This window comes from Onychostoma macrolepis, chromosome 17 (assembly GCF_012432095.1).
Source record: "Onychostoma macrolepis isolate SWU-2019 chromosome 17, ASM1243209v1, whole genome shotgun sequence".
In the NCBI taxonomy this organism is placed as follows: Eukaryota; Metazoa; Chordata; class Actinopteri; order Cypriniformes; family Cyprinidae; genus Onychostoma; species Onychostoma macrolepis.
In genome coordinates, this window is record NC_081171.1 from 24,325,386 (window position 1) to 24,344,251 (window position 18,866).

General features: G+C 36.5%; 1 protein-coding gene across 1 annotated transcript in view; it reads left to right on the forward strand.

Moving 5' to 3' along the window:
* The window catches only part of atg2b (autophagy related 2B), a 34,236-nt gene that overhangs the window by 10,468 nt on the left and 4,902 nt on the right, over window positions 1–18,866 (forward strand). Inside the window, exons 4-40 of the mRNA XM_058750232.1 lie at window positions 761–913; window positions 1,034–1,136; window positions 1,236–1,398; window positions 1,590–1,769; window positions 2,290–2,386; window positions 2,504–2,677; window positions 2,764–2,915; window positions 3,047–3,158; window positions 3,252–3,495; window positions 3,980–4,136; window positions 4,236–4,328; window positions 4,559–4,747; window positions 4,851–5,124; window positions 5,572–5,680; window positions 5,793–6,000; window positions 6,092–6,234; window positions 6,329–6,486; window positions 6,662–6,834; window positions 6,930–7,080; window positions 7,712–7,911; window positions 8,740–8,820; window positions 8,987–9,093; window positions 9,473–9,565; window positions 9,662–9,732; window positions 9,815–9,891; window positions 9,972–10,142; window positions 10,297–10,429; window positions 12,453–12,655; window positions 12,877–13,106; window positions 13,203–13,320; window positions 15,781–15,969; window positions 16,087–16,188; window positions 16,309–16,387; window positions 17,242–17,455; window positions 17,763–17,832; window positions 18,271–18,353; window positions 18,453–18,574. Coding sequence (XP_058606215.1) covers window positions 761–913; window positions 1,034–1,136; window positions 1,236–1,398; window positions 1,590–1,769; window positions 2,290–2,386; window positions 2,504–2,677; window positions 2,764–2,915; window positions 3,047–3,158; window positions 3,252–3,495; window positions 3,980–4,136; window positions 4,236–4,328; window positions 4,559–4,747; window positions 4,851–5,124; window positions 5,572–5,680; window positions 5,793–6,000; window positions 6,092–6,234; window positions 6,329–6,486; window positions 6,662–6,834; window positions 6,930–7,080; window positions 7,712–7,911; window positions 8,740–8,820; window positions 8,987–9,093; window positions 9,473–9,565; window positions 9,662–9,732; window positions 9,815–9,891; window positions 9,972–10,142; window positions 10,297–10,429; window positions 12,453–12,655; window positions 12,877–13,106; window positions 13,203–13,320; window positions 15,781–15,969; window positions 16,087–16,188; window positions 16,309–16,387; window positions 17,242–17,455; window positions 17,763–17,832; window positions 18,271–18,353; window positions 18,453–18,574 — 5,376 coding nt within the window. The remainder of the gene's footprint in view (window positions 1–760; window positions 914–1,033; window positions 1,137–1,235; window positions 1,399–1,589; window positions 1,770–2,289; window positions 2,387–2,503; window positions 2,678–2,763; window positions 2,916–3,046; window positions 3,159–3,251; window positions 3,496–3,979; window positions 4,137–4,235; window positions 4,329–4,558; window positions 4,748–4,850; window positions 5,125–5,571; window positions 5,681–5,792; window positions 6,001–6,091; window positions 6,235–6,328; window positions 6,487–6,661; window positions 6,835–6,929; window positions 7,081–7,711; window positions 7,912–8,739; window positions 8,821–8,986; window positions 9,094–9,472; window positions 9,566–9,661; window positions 9,733–9,814; window positions 9,892–9,971; window positions 10,143–10,296; window positions 10,430–12,452; window positions 12,656–12,876; window positions 13,107–13,202; window positions 13,321–15,780; window positions 15,970–16,086; window positions 16,189–16,308; window positions 16,388–17,241; window positions 17,456–17,762; window positions 17,833–18,270; window positions 18,354–18,452; window positions 18,575–18,866) is intronic.

Genomic DNA, 18,866 nt, shown 5'->3' on the forward strand with positions numbered 1-18,866 from the left:
AGATGTACCTGTTGGAAAAAGGCTTTTTGAAAACCAAATCTTGTTGTTTTTTTTTGTTTCTCTCTCTCTCTCTCTCTCTCTCTCTCTCTCTCTGTAAAACACATTTATTCTTAAATTATTTTCATATTGCATATTTTTCCAATTCTAATTTTTGTTTTGAAAGTATGGAAAATACTGGTAAAATGTATCAACAATGACATTGGAAAATTTTGATATACCATTGAAATAACAGGTAGCCCATCTGAATTATATAACAATTAGGCTATCCAACTCATAGTAGCCTACCAAAATGTTATTATCAGTAGACGTGAAATCTTATTGTAGTCTTCAAATCTGGGTATTGTCTTATGTTTTAAAATCACTTACAGAGGAAGTTTGGTCCCATCAGGCTAACATGACAGTTACGATCATGCTGCTGTAAGCTTTTCTTTTTCATTTGTTTTCATTCGCGATCTTTACAACACATTACATTACATATTTCATGGCACACTCGTTTTATGCGTTTTTGGCGCCACCTATTGTTGTGGGTGTATTATTGACATGTCAAAGTCTAGACCCTGAATATAAGACGATCGCGTTTTTTCAGATGTATTTCCAAGGAAAAAACATCGTCTTATATTCGGGTCAATACGGTGTGTAATGTGTATATATATGTAATTGTTTACAATAAGTAATATTTCTTTAGATAGAAAATACATAGGGTGATTGCATTCGATGTTGAATTTAATGTTGTTTATGTCCATTGTCAATCTTTTTTTAGCATCAGGCATGGAGCCCATGTGCTGGTCCAGCTTCATGACCAGCAGTATGCAGCTGGCCAAAGAGTGTCTAAGCCAAAGACTCACTGATGATCAGGGAGAGAGCTTGCAACCTCTGGAGGGTCTGGAAAAGTTTGCTGAGACTATTGAGACAGGTACCATAAAATGACATAAATATAAGATTTATTTATTTATTGACTGATTGATTGATTGTCTGATTGTTAAATCAGATTTTGTCTTTCAGTGACTGATCCTTTCCCTTTTCTCTCTGTTAGTGTTGAGAAGAGTCAAGGTCACTTTTGTGGATACTGTCCTGCGGATGGAACACGTTCCTGAAAATTCTAAAACTGGCATTGCCCTTGAACTCCGAATCAATAAGTAAGTTGTAGAGATGTAACTAAATATTTTTGACACTACAATATGATATGTTTACTTTTGAATCATCACCATGCTGTCTGTATGTTTTGTGATATTTAGGATGGTTTACTGTGATGAGAGTGTGGAGGAGGGCTCCAGTGTCAATATCCATCAGCCCACTACATTTGCACATAAAAACCTCACACTTGAAGGTGCCTATGTGTTCTGGGATGAGTTTTCAGAATCAGCACGTGCCGGCCTCAAATCATCCCCCACTCAAACAGTGAGTATCTGTTCTGCTGTAATTAAAAATCATCTTGCACAAGTATAGTAAGTATAGTAGTGCAACCTCAGCCTAACTTGACCCTATAGTAGTACAATAAGTTAAAGTTAAAAAAAAAAAAAAAACACTTGTTGCTGTTTAGCAGTGCAATTGCAAAACTTGCTAATACATATGTTGTTTATACATTAAAGGAGACTGAACCCAAGCTTTCGCCAAGTTGGAACCCAAAAATCATCTGTGAGCCTCACCCTCAGTTCCCAGAACCTGTGTCTTCCAGTACCCCATTTGAGCCAGTGCAGGTGGGCTGCCTTAGCGGTAAACTGGAGCTGTCCGTGGTTCTGAAGCAAAATGAAGCCATGCCCGGAGCTAAGGTGGGTACATATACAGTACCACACAATTACAAATATACAGTAGCTTTAATTCCTTCTTTCTATAAAGGTATTGCACAGATAAGCCTGACTTCCTTTGTTGAAATGATAATTCCTTGAGTGAATGTATTCCACTATGCACTCATACACTCATAATGCACTTGTGATTTTGGCACACACTCCTCCTGTCAATCCGACAAAATGTGGGAACAAATACAGAAGTTCAATCTGTAGTTTTAACAAAACCCAAATTGATGTGTTTTGCTTTATCTGGTTGACATTTTCTGACAAATAAACTGGGATATCTGGGTGCAGGTAACACAGAGAAAGTGTACACATTGTTTGCTTACATATACTTACCTACATTGAAACAATGCAAAGCTGGTTGAAAACATAAATGTATCTTTTAATTGTCCAAGTACATTTTAGGATGACTGTATTTCTGAAGGGATTTGTCACAACAAAAAAGGCATGATTTATTTATTTTTTTAACAATAAAATGTAGTGACCCGTCTTTTCACAGTTGGATATTGATGGGCAGTTTGATTCTCTAATCATGCTGCTTTCACCACAACAAGTCCACCTCCTACTGGACATGTTTGGGGTTTTCTCTAGCTCAGGTGACAATTTGTTCTACTCATATGATTTTCCCTTAAGGTTTCCTCATTAAATATAGTCGGCGATAAATGGTTTCCAGTGAATTTGACGATTGCTTCTATTAAATTGCCTATATACAGCCGGACAGGAGTGGTCTACTATAGGAAAGGATAGGAAGAGTCGGCCCATGCAGCAGGAGGATGAGTATCGCCTCCACATGGAGCTCAACCGCTGCCTGAAGAAAGACACCATAACAGTTGCCACTGACCAGGACCTGTTTGAAAATGAGACCACCAGAACTGTGTCCAGTAGAGGTTAGTTCAGCACAACATATCTTTTAATTGTACTTTCTGTTTCTGAATCGCTGAATACATATTTAATTTGTTTCTTGTTTGGACAGAGGATGTCTTTTTCTCCATGGCTGATATGGACATGTCACATAGCTTATCATCTCTGCCTCCTCTTGGGGATCCACCCACTGTGGATCTAGATTTGTCTGTAAATAGCAACTACTCTGCCTCCCTGGGGGAGTCGGCATCTGGAAATGTAGCCGTAGGTCACCACCTCTCACTTTAATGTTGAACTCCGTGTTTCATAATTAGTGTTAAATGATCGGTTATGTCACCATTCATTGGCTCATTATGATATTACAAGTGCAAAACAATTTTTGACACATTCACTAGACGGTGTGGGACGAGTACATGGATGTTCCTAGACAGAAGGAGAAGCAGACAAATGAGATGCCACATCTTTCCAGAGATTCTCAGCTTACCCACAAGTTGCTCCGGCAGACATGTAGGTCTCATTATCAGCTTTGATTCATGGTAATTGTTGACCCTTATGACTATATTTAATCAGTAATAACTCTACCCTATGTGTGATCTCTAGCTCATCCAACTAAAGGACACTGTGATGAGTCCAGGCCTGAGCTGGTTCTCAGGCTCACAGTGGGTAGTCTCTGCCTGTCTGTCCTCCATATTGACCCCCTCCCACCTCCAGACTCCTCCCGCAGCCATCTTGCACCTATGGCTTCAGAGTTTTTCCGTATTCTGTCTGTAAATAAACTCCCTGCTGGGAGTTTCCTGCAGTCACGAACTGTCTTCGATGAAGCCTGTCCACATGATCATCTCAGGTAAGCTTTTACTTAGAATTAAATACAGAATAGTATAGAATGGTTGTTTAATGTTTTGTTATCAGCCTTCATTCAAATATCGATAATTACATTTTAAGTCTGAAGTCCTGAGACAGTTTCTAGACAGTGGTCAGAGAAACATCCTTTAGTTGAATGGCTGACATTGGATGTCAGAGATGAGAAAGAGGTGGGACAGTAATAACTTTGTAATCAGTTTTTAATGCCCTTATTGCACTCCATTGACCAAGAAATCTGAATCTTTTAACTGGTCTAGAGGAATTTTAAACCTGTGGTTTAGTAGAGTAACAATGAAAAGCAACATATTAAGTCACATATCCTAATGGGAGCATGAACAAAAAAGGACTTAAGGCAGAGCCTTGAGGAACTTCATACTTAACCTATGCTTATTTGAGTATGTTTTTTGTATTTTAAGGTGCTATTGAAGACAACAGAAAATGTAAAATACATTTTTCTTTATCTTCAGGTTCATTGGTCAGGGATTAAAGGTGACATACGAGCACTGTCAAGGCTCCAGTGTACGTATGTTAAACACGGATCTCTCTCTGAGCCAGGTGGAGCTTTTGGAATGCCTGTACTCTACTGACAGTCACACTACACAGAGTGGAGCTCAGTACACAGAGGTGTTTTTTTTTTTTTTGTCTGTTAACAAACATTTTATGTGCACAGAATAGTTCTCTTACATAATAATGATGATCTTTGTCTCTTGTGTCAAACATTAGCTTCTTACGTTCGATGTCTCAGCCAGTAGTGATTCTCCTCCTCCTGTATGCCTACATTTACTCTACAAATTAACAGAACGCAGAGGCCCGCAGGTAACTTCCTGAAATATTGTCTTGCATAGAGCTGATGAGAGTATTTTCTCATAATATAGTAAATGACCATTTGATTATGTCCTTGACTGGACCAACTATATGATGTTTTACTAGTTACACTAATAATTTGATTTTTAACCTTTTATTTATACTTCAAATTACAATTTTTGTCACTTGCAAAAAGTAAACATGATCCAGCTCTTTTTATTTTTTTTCTCTCTTCTCTCCAGGGCGGGCAGGTACGTCTAAGTACTATACCTCGTAAGGCAGAATTGCAGGTGGAGCTGGGTAAAGTGCGCTCAGAGTGTGACGTCAGCATTGTGGACAGGCTCAACTCCCTACTCCATCCTCAGAAACTGGTTACCACAGAGATGATGGCATCTCACATGTACACCTCCTACAATAAACATGTCAGTCTGGTGAGAAACATTAGCGACTATTTCTCTGTACTTATTTAACTTAATTTTCATTTACTTTTATGTCGCTTTGCATCTTATTGTGGTTGTGTGTTTTCCTCACAAGCACAAGGCCTTTGCAGAGGTCTTCCTGGATGATAGTCGTACCCCAGCACACTGCCATGTGTCTATGTCAATAAATGCACCTCTACTGGTGCTAGTGGTGCGGTTCCCAATCCCAGACCTGCGCTCGGATCAGGAGAGGGGCCCCTGGTTTAAGAAGTCCTTGCAGAAAGAGCTGCTGCAGCTGGAGCTGGAAGATCTGGAGCTCAAGACAGAGTTCACTGGAGGAAACTCATCAGAGCAGACTAAGATGGAACTCACTTTCAAAGAGCTCAACGGTACTCATTTACAGACCGAGTCAGCCTGATCAAGGCATTAAAAATAGACTTTGCATTTTCAGTTCATTCTAAGAGACAAGAAACTGGCTGATAGATTTTGAATGAGTTTTAAATGTTCCTCTGCAGTCATCCAAAATATACAAGATGCAGAGAAACTTTTATACTCTGTTTTACTTTTTTCTAAAAAGAGTAAACCATAATTTACAGTATAATGGCACCAATGAATTATTTAGGAGATGCAAAAAAAGAAAAGGCAAATTCAATATGCAAAAAAGCAAGACAGACTAATAATAGCAATTTAAATATTATTTAAAAAAAAAACATTTATGTAAATATTAATAATTGTTATTATATATTGCAAACTTATTATTTCTAAGCAAAGCTTTGGACTTTTTTACATTTGCATTTTAATACACAGTTAATACATCATGTTTTCTGTTACACTAGGATCATTCCAAGAAGACAAAGATCACCCTGCAGCCAGGTTCTTACGAGTAGCAAACACCATGGAGGAGGACATGACATCTTCCGACTGTGGCAAATTTGACTGGCCCAGGTATGATGTATTCTCTGTATTTTTTTTTGTTTATGGTCATTCGATGGATTTTTATTGATAAAATTCATCCAGATACAGAAACTAATATATGTACTGCTTGATACCCATTCAGAGTGGTTCTGAAGGTGAACCCCATGGCTGTACGCTCCATCTTAGAGCGTGTAACAGCCGAGGAAGAGGAGGAAGAAGCAGACGGTCACTCACAAGAGGAAGAGGAAGAGGAAGAAGGAGCCGCCCACTCCCTGAAGGATGTGTGTGATTTTGGCAAACCTGAGCCATCCCCCTTTTCCTCACGGCGTGTCATGTATGAGAATGAGGAGGTATAGAGATTTTCATTGTCTCGTAAGAGTGACCATTTTATTAATTATCATTTGTGATTAATTATGGGTAATAACTTTGCGCCTCATGCAGATGGTCATCCCAGGAGATGTGGTGGAGATGACGGAATTCCAGGAGAAAACCATGAGCAACTCCCTCTATATCCTTGAGCTGTTTTTCCCCAATGTGCAGCTCTCTTTGCCCAATAAAGGCTTTTATGAAAAACTACACAACAGGTAATTAATGCAGGAGGAGTCACAGTTTAAAAATCTACATACACATCATAGACAGTTCTTTTGAATTTCAGCTATAATGTGCTCTTTTTTTCAGGATTAATAATGACCTGCTACTATGGGAGCCCACTGCTCCATCTCCAGTAGAGACAGTGGAGAACATCCCGTATGGAGTGGGTCTGTCTGTAGCCAGTCAACTCATTAACACCTACAGTAAAGACAGCTTCAGTCAGTTCAGATCTACTGGCCCCGAGGGTAAAGATCATTTCTCCTTCTACTTACTTGAATATTTAATATCAGACTAGAAAAGCATGAACATACTTGTTGATACTACTGCTAGAACTCTGTTAATTTCTTATTACCCAATTTCTTCTGACATCCTGTGTCTGTTGGTCTTTTGTTCTGGTGTCTTCACATTATGTGTGTGAAGAAGAGGAGAGTGGTTCTGAGGAAGAAATCCTACAATATTACACTCCTGCTGAATTGGGCTACAGGAATAGAAGGAAGAAAAGGAGTAAGATGCAGCCTAAGAATTCTCAGAGCCTATTTTCCATCGTCCTGTCTGTTAACCACGGCCTGCTGGCTCTGCACACACAGCTAAAGGTATTACATCAGTATTGCAAAGATAGTGCTTCAATAATGAGTCAATATCTGGTAGGGCTTACATAGTCTTATGTAATGAATGCCAATACTTCCAGCAGGATGATAATAGTGTATTACCAAAAAAACATGGTGAATTTTGGATGGAAGTAAAAAACGGGACGCTGTTTGGTGTGACGCAGCACGAAGGCTACAAAGACCAGCATTATGTCTGCTTCCACACGTCTCAGGCCTGCCTGTATCACCATGGTAAACAAAATTGTTTTTGTTGTTTTGCCTGTTAATTTTCAGTTTTGTTATATGATGGTCTGTACGGATTTCTGGTTATATTATTGTCAATTGTGTAATCAGAAATCTATTGTCTACTTTAGTGCATATGATTTTTTTAAATATATATATGTGACCCTGGACGACAAAACCAGTCTTAAGTGTCAATTTTCCGAAATTGAGATTTCCATTGATGTATGGTTTGTTAGGATCGGACAATATTTGGCTGAGATGCAACTATTTGAAAATCTGGAATCTCAGGGTGTAAAAAAATCAAAATATTGAGAAAATCGCTTTTAAAGTTGTCCAAATGAAGTTCTTAGCAATGCATATTACTAATCAAAAATAAAGTTTTGATACATTTACGGGAAGAAATTTACTAAATATCTTCATGGAACATGATCTTTACTTAATATCCTAATGATTTTTGGCCTAAAAGAAAAATCGATAATTTTGACCCATGCTATGTATTTTTGGCTATTGCTACAAATATACCCCAGAGACTTAAGACTGGTTTTGTGGTCCAGGGTCACATATGTATCACTAAAGCTTATAATTGAATATGCATGTATGGTGTTTGTTTCATAACATCATGGTGTATTTAATTTCTCAGGCACAGTGGATGGAGATGCCCCTGAGTGGACTGTTAATCTGCCCTGCAGGACGCGTCCTCATTGGCTGGAGCCTGTGATGTACGCGTCTGAATCTGCCCCAGAGAGGGCGTCTCCCTCTGAAGGGCTCAGTTTGGAGCCCCACAGCATGCTGTCTGTCGCTGTTAAAATTTCCTCGCACAACACAGAGCGCAATGTCAAGGTAAACCAAATCATTGCTATAGATAAATGCTTTTCAAAAAAATACACCATTTAAAACTTTAAGTCAGTAAGATTTAAAATGTAAAGATTTCATTTTTTTTAAAGATTTAAAATGGTAACACTATACAATAAGTTGTCATTTGTTAACATTAATGTATTAACTACCATGAACAAACAATGAACAATACATTTACTACAGTATTTATTCATCTTTGTTAACATTAGTTAATAACAATACAATCATTCATTGTTAGTTCACAGTGCATTAACTAATTTTAACAAACACAACTTGTGATTTTAATAATGCATTAGTAAATGCTGAAATTAGCATTAACTAAGATTAATAAATGCTGTATAAGTATTGTTCATTCTTAGTTCATGTTAACTAATGTTAACTAATGAACCTTATTGTAAAGTGTTACCAAAAAAAAAAAAAAATGTAAACTTTTATACAGGGTGCATTAAATGCATTATTTATTCATCAAAAAATGCGGAAAAAAAATCTTAAGCACAACTGTTTTCAAAATTTGTAATAATAAGAAAAGTCTCTCGAGTGGCAAATCAACCTGTTAGAATGATTTCCAAAGGACCATGTGACACTATAGACTGGGGTAATGGCTGCTGAACATTTCATTTAAAATGTTAAAATAGAAAACAGTTATATGTAGTAATGTAATTTTTCACAGTATTACTGTTTTACTGTATTTTGGATTAAATAAATGCTGCCTTAGTGTGCACAAGAAACGTCTTTCAAAAACATAAATTTTCTGTCCTGTTTGTGTTATTAAACTTGTAACTGTCTCTGTTACACGTCTTCCTGTATTTTCAGGAGTTTCTCATAGCCATTGGCATGAGGGGTGTTACACTGGAGCACAGAGTGGTGCCTTCAAGCCTGGGATGGTATGACCAGGTAATAAAATATATATTTAAAAAAAAACCTCATGAAATAAAAGCGCCTTTTAAAATGGGCTTGTGGACATCTCAAAAAGGTGTAATGATAAATGACAGTTGTTGAATCAGCTGACTTGTAGTTCATTAATCTGTGCTAAACATTACTGGTTGTCTTTCCCCTGTAGATAGTCGACTTTCTAAATGTGTCAGATGAGCCGGTGCTTGGCTACACACCCCCATCATCTGTGTCCACCCTCCACCTGCATCTATGGAGCTGCTCCCTGGATTACAGGTGATACATTTAGCTAGATTCTTGCATAATCTTTACATCTATTCAGTATTTAAAGAGAGAAATAGTGCCTTCAAAAACGGTTTGGACTCTCACAATGGATACATTTCGTTGCATTTCATTCAAGAGGTATCTGAAAACAAATGAAGCTCAGAACTTCACCAAAAAGTGTCCAAATTCTTTTTGTGTAATTTTGAACAGCATACTTGTTTTTGTTCAGAACATGGCAAACTTAACTGTAAAAAGTGTTTGTGAAGTCTTTGTTTGAAATAAATACAACTTGGTTTAGTTATTAGATGTTAGTATTCAATTGTCAATCCCTGTGCACAGAATGTATTTGTGCTAATAAGACCATTTTGATCTAAGAAGTACTTTTTTCTAGACCTTTGTATTTACCTGTGAGATCTCTGCTGACCGTGGAGACCTTCAGCATCTCTAGCAGTGTGTCTTTAGATCATTCTTCCTCCAGTCTGAGGTAAAAGTTTAAATTGAATAAATTCTAGAGATTTTTTTTGTTACTGTAACTGAACATGTCCTAGTTGCTTTTCTCTCATACTTTCTTCCCTTACAGAATCATTTTAGATGAAGCTGCATTGTTTCTGTCTGACAAGATCAATGCTGTGTCTGTTAATCTGGCACGAGGTGAGGAGTCATATACATCAGTGCAGTCTCACAATATGTCTACCAAGGATGCTGGTTTCATTTCTTATTCTCGTGTCTTCAGACTATGTCCAGGTGGTTGATATGGGGACTCTGGAATTGAGGATCACAGCAGTGAAACCAGGACAAGATGGCAAAATGGTATGAAAGTCTTCTTTCAAAAGGTTACTCTCTGACATAGAATGTCCCAATTATTTATCTTGTGCCATTTGTGTCTTTAGACCGAGCCAAGGTTTGAGTTGCGTTGCTCAAGTGATGTTATTCACATTCGCACCTGTTCAGACTCCTGTGCTGCTCTCATGAACCTTATTCAGTACATAGCCAGCTATGGAGATCTACTGCCCCCTTCAGCACTGGAGGCTAAACGCAGAAGCACTAAACTAAGGGTGAAGGTCAGTTTGATTGAAGAACATTTTTCTGTGAGTTTCTTAATAACATTGACAAGGAGAGATACAGTTCGTAGTTTCATAGTTCCTATGTTATTATTAGCACATTTGAGCTATTGTTTGTGGGTGAGTCAAAACGAAGATTTTTAATGTTTGCCAGACTGAAGCAGCGAGTCACCCACCAGCTCAGGCACCTTTGCTTCCTGAAGCGGAGCAGCAGATTCTTCAGGATCTGATGAGTGATGCTATGGAAGAGACAGACAGCCTACAGGGTCATATGCTGCAACAGAACGGTCAGACTCTGCTCTGTTTTTATTCATTCTTTTATCTTCCGAAACTTTTCAGTCTAGCACTTGTTTTAAAGTCATACATTAAACGTGTGATTTGATTTTAAAATCTATTGTTTTGTTGCAATGATTGTGTTATGGTTACAACCATCTATTTATTTTTCCTTATATCTTAGGCCATGTCCACGGGTATTTTTATAAACTGAGTTTTTCCTTCTTCCATTTTAAAAAAAATCTCCGTCCACATGAAAACGCAAAAGCATACTATGAAGCACTGTTAAGAACATGCCAAAACAACAGGTGGCGATATAATCTCAACCGTAAAGCCATGTTGGCCAATCAGAATCCTGAAAAAGTTTCCAGTAGGCGGAGATAAAAGCGCATGCTCTTACTTCACAAGCCAAAAACATTTTCAAAAATGGCCAAACCGCATAGAAAAAGCTGTTTTTATCTGTCTCACATTCAGTGTTGTTATTGTTAGCTAAAACTCAACATATTCAAAATTGTTCTTGTTAATTAAAACAAAGCTGAAATAAAATAATAGATAAATAATTGATAAACTTAAACAGTAAGTAGTTAAACATAAGTTGAAGTTCTAAATATGTTGAAGTACTAAAGTGAATTGAATTTAAATAAAAATACTAAATTTAAATAAATCAAAGGTTAATGATTGTTCTAATTATTCTGTATTTTCGTTACTTGTATGCGATTGCTATGGAGTAACAATTTGATGACTTCATGTAAATTAAATGTTCAATTAGTATATGAATAATTGTTCTGATATGACATATAGCCTTTATGCTAGGGGTTAAACAGATTGTAGTTCAGTGTTTCCCACAGACTTATTGTTCACGCCATATCATAATTACCGTAATTTCGAGATGATAACACGTGCCGTTCTTGGAGCTGTTCACGTCCTTGGACTCGGAATTATGCTTTTCTATGGCAATACTATCAAAGACGCCTAAACAGACCCTGTGGTGGTCAGGTGGTACAAGTCGTAGCTCTCAGAAAACTCCCACTTCACAAGTTGTAATTACGGGAATTCCGATATGGGGTGAACGCACATTTACACTCTCTTTGTGACGGCATATATATGCAAATTCATTCTCTGTCAGTAGGAGGTGCTAAGAGCAGGAGAAATAGAGGTTTCCCCGGTAACGGCTGTACACAAAGCAGAGCTCCGCTCACAAACGCTGCTTTATCAGGCATTACATGCAAGATGAAATGAAAATGAAGACTGTTTCCTTCAGAAATACAGTAATATAAAAACACCTGCACCGGGTTTCGATTTTGAAACGTGCAGTGCTCAAGTTTATTCAACGAAGTCAAAGCCTTTTGTAAAATCTATTTGTGGCGGTCAGTTTTGATGTTAAAATAAATTAATGTATGGGAAACACTGTAGTTGATCCGTGATATACGGACCAGGCACCACAGTTCAGCATGCATGTGGTTCACAGATTAATTTGCCAATCTACACATTCAAGCAAGTTCATTCAAGAAAGTGAACTCGATTCTTTACTCGTGCTGTTTTCCAAAGCACGCACCGAGACATATTTCAGACAGCGCATGAATACCATTCATTCCTCTTTCACGACTATATATACGTGTGTGTGTGTATATATATATATATAACGATTAATCGCATCCAATATATATATAAAATACACACACATACAGTATATAGTTTGGAAATATTTACATGCTTATATATTTATATTATATTTTATATTATAAATATATTTAATATATAAAGACAACATTTTTATTAAATATATACATGCGTGTGTGTATTTATATATACATAATAAATATACACAGTACACACACATTATGTAAACAAAAACTTATTTTGGATGCGATTAATCGCGATTAATCTTTTGACAGCACTAATATGTAAAGAATTTTTTAGCACATAAAATTACAAAAACTAAAATGAAAATATAAAAATAAAAGCTAATTGAAAATATTAAGAAATACTATAAAAATAATAATAATAATATAAAAATCTCACATTTGTCTTGTATAGGCGTGAATGAAGACCATTCACATGATCATGAGCCGCCCCGTTCTGATCTCTTCCTTTTCCCTGATGAGAGTGGAAACCTGGGGCAGGAACCAAGTCCCACTTACCCAGTCCTGCACTCCCCACTCATCTCTCCTCCTGCCCCCTCTTTACTCCACGACACTGATGACTTCTGCATCCTGGACACGCCGGGCTCCAGAGTACTGGTGAGCTCTTCACTTCATAAATATTTCTGGCAGAGAACATTTATGCGAAGTAAAAGCATTACAGATGTGCTGCTCTTATTCTTTTGAAGCCAACCAATACCTTTTGTGTGAGGAACTGACTGAATTTCAAGATATTATTTACATATTTGGATGAACTGTTCCTTAAAATACAAATCTTAATTAGTGTATGCAACACTTGATTAAAGTGTTTTGTCTGTTAGGAAAAGGATGAGGAGCCTGTGGTAAAGAAGCTGATCTCTGAACCCATCCTTGTGAAGGAAGAACATTTCAGTGTCCCTCTGGAGGGCAGCAGCTCTAATAGGGGTCCGCTTCACTTCCCTGTGCCGGAAATCAGATACCTGGTCAAAGAGATCTCTGTAGTGTGGCACCTCTATGGAGGGAAAGACTTTGGTGGTGGCGCACTGTCCTCATCTCCAGCTCGCAGTCGAGGGTATAGATTTGGAGTTGGGCCACTCCTGATACATGCTTCTTATAAAAACTGTATGTTATAAGTGTGTATTAAGAGAGCATGTTTGTGTGTGTGTAGGTGCACTCCTCACAGCTCTCCATCACAGACTCCTGTAAAACAGGTGAGAAGAAGCTCCCGTGCTGGAGGAGGATGGGGCAGAAACCCTGATGTTCTGATGGAGATTCAACTCAGTAAGGTCAGAGAAATATTTTTACCATTTTAATCAACAGCCTGCATACACAATATATGAACGTTGTTCAATGTTATTTTTGTATCATTTATATACTACTATTATATTTTTTTATTAATATTTTGAATGTATATAATATTAGTGCTGTCAAATGATTAATCGCAATCCAAAATAAAAGTTTTTGTTTACATAATATATGAGTGTGTACTGTGTATATTTATGTATATATAAATACAAACACATGCATGTATATATTTAAGAAAAATGTTATGTTTATGTATTAAATATATTTATATATAATATGAAATATAATAATATATAAATGTGTATATACGTAAATATTTTCAAAATATATGCTGTATGTATGTATATATATACATACATACATAAATAAAGTACAAATACATATATTATGTAAACAAAAACTTATTTTGGATGCGATTAATCGCGATTAATCTTTGACAGCACTAATATGTAAAGAATTTTTAGCACATAAAATTACAAAAACTAAAATGAAAATATAAAAATAAAAGCTAATTGAAAATATTAAGAAATACTATAAAAATAATAATAATAATATAAAAATCTCACATTTGTCTTGTATAGGCGTGAATGAAGACCATTCACATGATCATGAGCCGCCCCGTTCTGATCTCTTCCTTTTCCCTGATGAGAGTGGAAACCTGGGGCAGGAACCAAGTCCCACTTACCCAGTCCTGCACTCCCCACTCATCTCTCCTCCTGCCCCCTCTTTACTCCACGACACTGATGACTTCTGCATCCTGGACACGCCGGGCTCCAGAGTACTGGTGAGCTCTTCACTTCATAAATATTTCTGGCAGAGAACATTTATGCGAAGTAAAAGCATTACAGATGTGCTGCTCTTATTCTTTTGAAGCCAACCAATACCTTTTGTGTGAGGAACTGACTGAATTTCAAGATATTATTTACATATTTGGATGAACTGTTCCTTAAAATACAAATCTTAATTAGTGTATGCAACACTTGATTAAAGTGTTTTGTCTGTTAGGAAAAGGATGAGGAGCCTGTGGTAAAGAAGCTGATCTCTGAACCCATCCTTGTGAAGGAAGAACATTTCAGTGTCCCTCTGGAGGGCAGCAGCTCTAATAGGGGTCCGCTTCACTTCCCTGTGCCGGAAATCAGATACCTGGTCAAAGAGATCTCTGTAGTGTGGCACCTCTATGGAGGGAAAGACTTTGGTGGTGGCGCACTGTCCTCATCTCCAGCTCGCAGTCGAGGGTATAGATTTGGAGTTGGGCCACTCCTGATACATGCTTCTTATAAAAACTGTATGTTATAAGTGTGTATTAAGAGAGCATGTTTGTGTGTGTGTAGGTGCACTCCTCACAGCTCTCCATCACAGACTCCTGTAAAACAGGTGAGAAGAAGCTCCCGTGCTGGAGGAGGATGGGGCAGAAACCCTGATGTTCTGATGGAGATTCAACTCAGTAAGGTCAGAGAAATATTTTTACCATTTTAATCAACAGCCTGCATACACAATATATGAACGTTGTTCAATGTTATTTTTGTATCATTTATATACTACTATTATATTTTTTTATTAATATTTTGAATGTATATAATATTAGTGCTGTCAAATGATTAATCGCAATCCAAAATAAAAGTTTTTGTTTACATAATATATGAGTGTGTACTGTGTATATTTATGTATATATAAATACAAACACATGCATGTATATATTTAAGAAAAATGTTATGTTTATGTATTAAATATATTTATATATAATATGAAATATAATAATATATAAATGTGTATATACGTGTAAATATTTTCAAAATATATGCTGTATGTATGTATATATATACATACATACATAAATAAAGTACAAATACATATATTATGTAAACAAAAACTTATTTTGATGCAATTAATCATTTGACAGCACTAATAAATATATATATAATATTTATTTATTTATTTTTGTGCTTGTGTAATTTTAGTAGTTAATTTTCTAAATAGTGTAAATTTTTCTAAAATTCTAATCGTATACATTTTTTATTTCAGGTTTAGTTTGTAATTTTAATCATCTGTGTGCTTACACAATATATGAATTTTGTTTAGTGCTATTTTTTTTACAATTATTTATATAGTATTATACTTTTTTTATTAATATTTTGAATGAGCTTTTTATATTTTCAGCTACAATTTCACTACTTATTTCAAATAGTTGCGAATACATTTAGTTTAAGTTTTTCATTCAATGTCTCTCTGTATTATTTCAGCTTTATTTAAATGAACAAATGTTTTTAATAGTTTTATTTATATTTTTGTATCTATCTTTTTTTTTAATTTGAATGATATTAACATAAGACTGATGAATGAAAGATATCAACCTTTTTTTGTAAGATTATTCAGTAATAAACCATCTAATAATCCAATTTAGTAAACTCAAATACTCTGCGATCCTTCATGTCTTATATTAGGTGCGGTTCCAGCATGAGGTGTATCCTCAGGCTCCAGAGACCGGTGTTTTGACAGAGCAGCCGGTGTCCAGACAGGTGTTTTCAGTGCAGGATCTGGAGATACGAGACAGGCTGGCCTCTTCTATGATGAACAAGTTCCTCTATCTATACTCCAGTAAAGAGATGCCAAGGAAAGCTCACTCTAACATGGTACAATCAAATACACAGACAGATAATGATGTACATAATCCACAGGGGGTCTGTATGGTTTCTAAAGTACAAAATGATGTTGTCTGAAATGAGCATGTGTTGTCTGTTGTATATCAGTTGACTGTCAGAGCCCTGCATGTGTGTCCAGAAGCTGGACAAGCACCTCAGGAGTGCTGTCTACGTGTATCACTAATGCCCCTCCGGCTAAACATCGATCAGGTACAGAACAAATCTCTTCAACTCACATTATATCATATTTTTAGAAGCATAGTTTAAACTGATGGCTATATGTCAGGTGGCCCTCATTTGTTTTTTTTTTGTTTTTTTAATAATGTATAGGATGCATTGTTCTTCCTGAAGGACTTCTTTTCCAGTCTGGCAGCTGAAGTTGAACTCTTTTCCCCACCAGAGCAGGAAGGTAACAATCAGTGTGCAAAATAATCTGAAACATTGTTCCAAAATCTGTGAGTTTGCTGCCTTCCTAAACATTATGAAGAGAAGTGCTCTTGACACAAAGACTGTTCCAAAATGAAATATTCTGGATTCTCTTCTCCTCATGTCATAATTACCATAACTACTAGCTGTTCATGTCCATGACTGTTTCTCTGGCTACACTATTAATTACAAAATGAATCCGTGTAACCCGAGTAATCCACAAACAAAACCACAATACAAAAAGTAACAAATATTGTTATGCAGATCCCTTATTAATAAACTTGTAGTTGTTTAGCAGCTGTGTTGCGTACATTAAACTGTACTGCCATTTTGAGTGTTTCTTCATGGAGCTCTCAAAAAATTCAAAGTTTACAATTTTTAATCACTAGTTCTGAATTGTAATGCTTTTTACAATTCAGAGTCACGTAATTATAGATAGATATAAATAAATATATATGTATGTGTATATATATATATATATGTGTATATATGATTTAAAGACTATGTAAACTATCAATATACTTAATTAAATACTGATAAGTATAGATAAAAAAAAAAATCAGCTGAATTAAAAATATTTTACCCAACGCTTGTCGGCTTTTTTTTTTAGTTATTAGATTGTTGTTAGGGAAGCATATGCTTACATAAAACTATGCTGAAATCAGTTGTTGAGTTGGCCAAGTTTTTTTCCTATGCACTTCTCACGAGGAGTGCTGTTTGTTTGATGCTCCTGTGTAGGCAGCAGACAGAAAGGCTGCTCACTAGATCTTGCAACACATATTATTTGCTGCGAGCAGTTGTTTCGTCTGCGTAACTATTTCTTGATCTGTGTTGTAGCATTCTGTGTGTCAGTGAAGAAGCCTCCTGTCCCTGAGGTTTCTTGCAATTTTTCCAAGTACAACGGTGCAGCGGGTCAAGACCCTGCACCCATCATCTCAGTGCCAACACAAAGCCGCGCCAGTCCAAGCCTCGTTCGCACCTGCAGCCAAGACAGCACTGCTGAGACAGACACCGCCTCCACGTCTTTCTCCGACCAGCCCATATTCTTCAGGTGTGTGAGAGTATGTTTAACCATCTGCATCCAGCCACAACAGGGGTGTCCTCTCCTGCCGCTTTCCTCCAGAGTTTAGCTCCTAAATACCTGCCTGAAAGTTTTTAGTGATCCTGAAGACCTTATTTAGCTGGTTCAGATGGGTTTAATTAGGTCTACAACTAAACTATGCTGCAATGTGGCCCTCCGGAAGCAGGATTGGACACCCCTGATCTACAGCAATCTACATTTGAACATTTCAGAGTCTTTAGGTATAAGTTAATCAAAAACTGCAAACCAGAATTTATTTACATGTAACATTTTCCAGAGAGTTCCGATTCACTTCAGAGGTGCCAATTCGATTAGACTACCATGGAAAACACATGGCCATGGAGCAGGTGAGCAATCTAGAGAATCCAAATGTCAAAAAAAATAATAAATTTGATAAACATCATATTTCATTCAGCATTTATTCCTTATTAAAATAATCTGATATAAGATACATTTGGCTTAAGTGTTTTTACATATGTTGGATTTGAGAATTATGTAACAACAACAACAACAACAACAGTGAAACAATATATTAGCAGATGATTAGTTAGAAAAACTGTTGTTCTTTTTTTACTGCATGCAGAAATTAAAATACAGTAGTATGGATGGAATGAATCAACTTTTTTTTTTTTTCTTCGCTCTGAAAACTGAACTGTATTTTAATCTAAATAAAAGGGTGAGGTAACAGATATTTTGCTACAAAACAAGCTTGTAGATTTAACTTGCTCGTAGTAAAAGCATTATTATATGATATGTGGTTATAATGTTCGTGTCTTATTCCTCAGGGCACTTTTGCTGGTATTGTGATTGGACTGACACAACTGAACTGCTCAGAGCTTAAATTACGGCGTCTGTGCTACAGACAAGGGTGGGAAAAATATAACATTTCAAAAAAGTGTTTGTTCACCTCACAAATCTATATGAGCCAATTTATTCAAGATGATTTTTTACCCCCTGCTTTTTTCAGATTACTGGGTGTTGACAAGCTCTTTTCATATGCCATCAATGAGTGGTTGAATGACATAAAGAAGAACCAGTTGCCGGGGCTTCTGGGAGGCGTGGGGCCCATTCATTCCCTGGTGCAGCTAGGTAAGAAAAACACATTCTTACACACATTCAGAGCTGGGGAGTAACTGATAACATGTAATCAGATTCCAAAAATGAAGTACTTGTAATGAGATTTAAATTACATTTTAAGGTACTCGTAATCAGACTACAGTTACTTTTTAATTGATTACATAGTATTCACACAATAGCAATAAATTAATTAATCTTTTAAATTTTCCTTTCTAAAACAGTCTACTGCTTATATACATTCAGAAAGTCATTCACACAAAGACCAGTCATTAGTCAGTTGGCTACACAGCATTTGACCACTGGA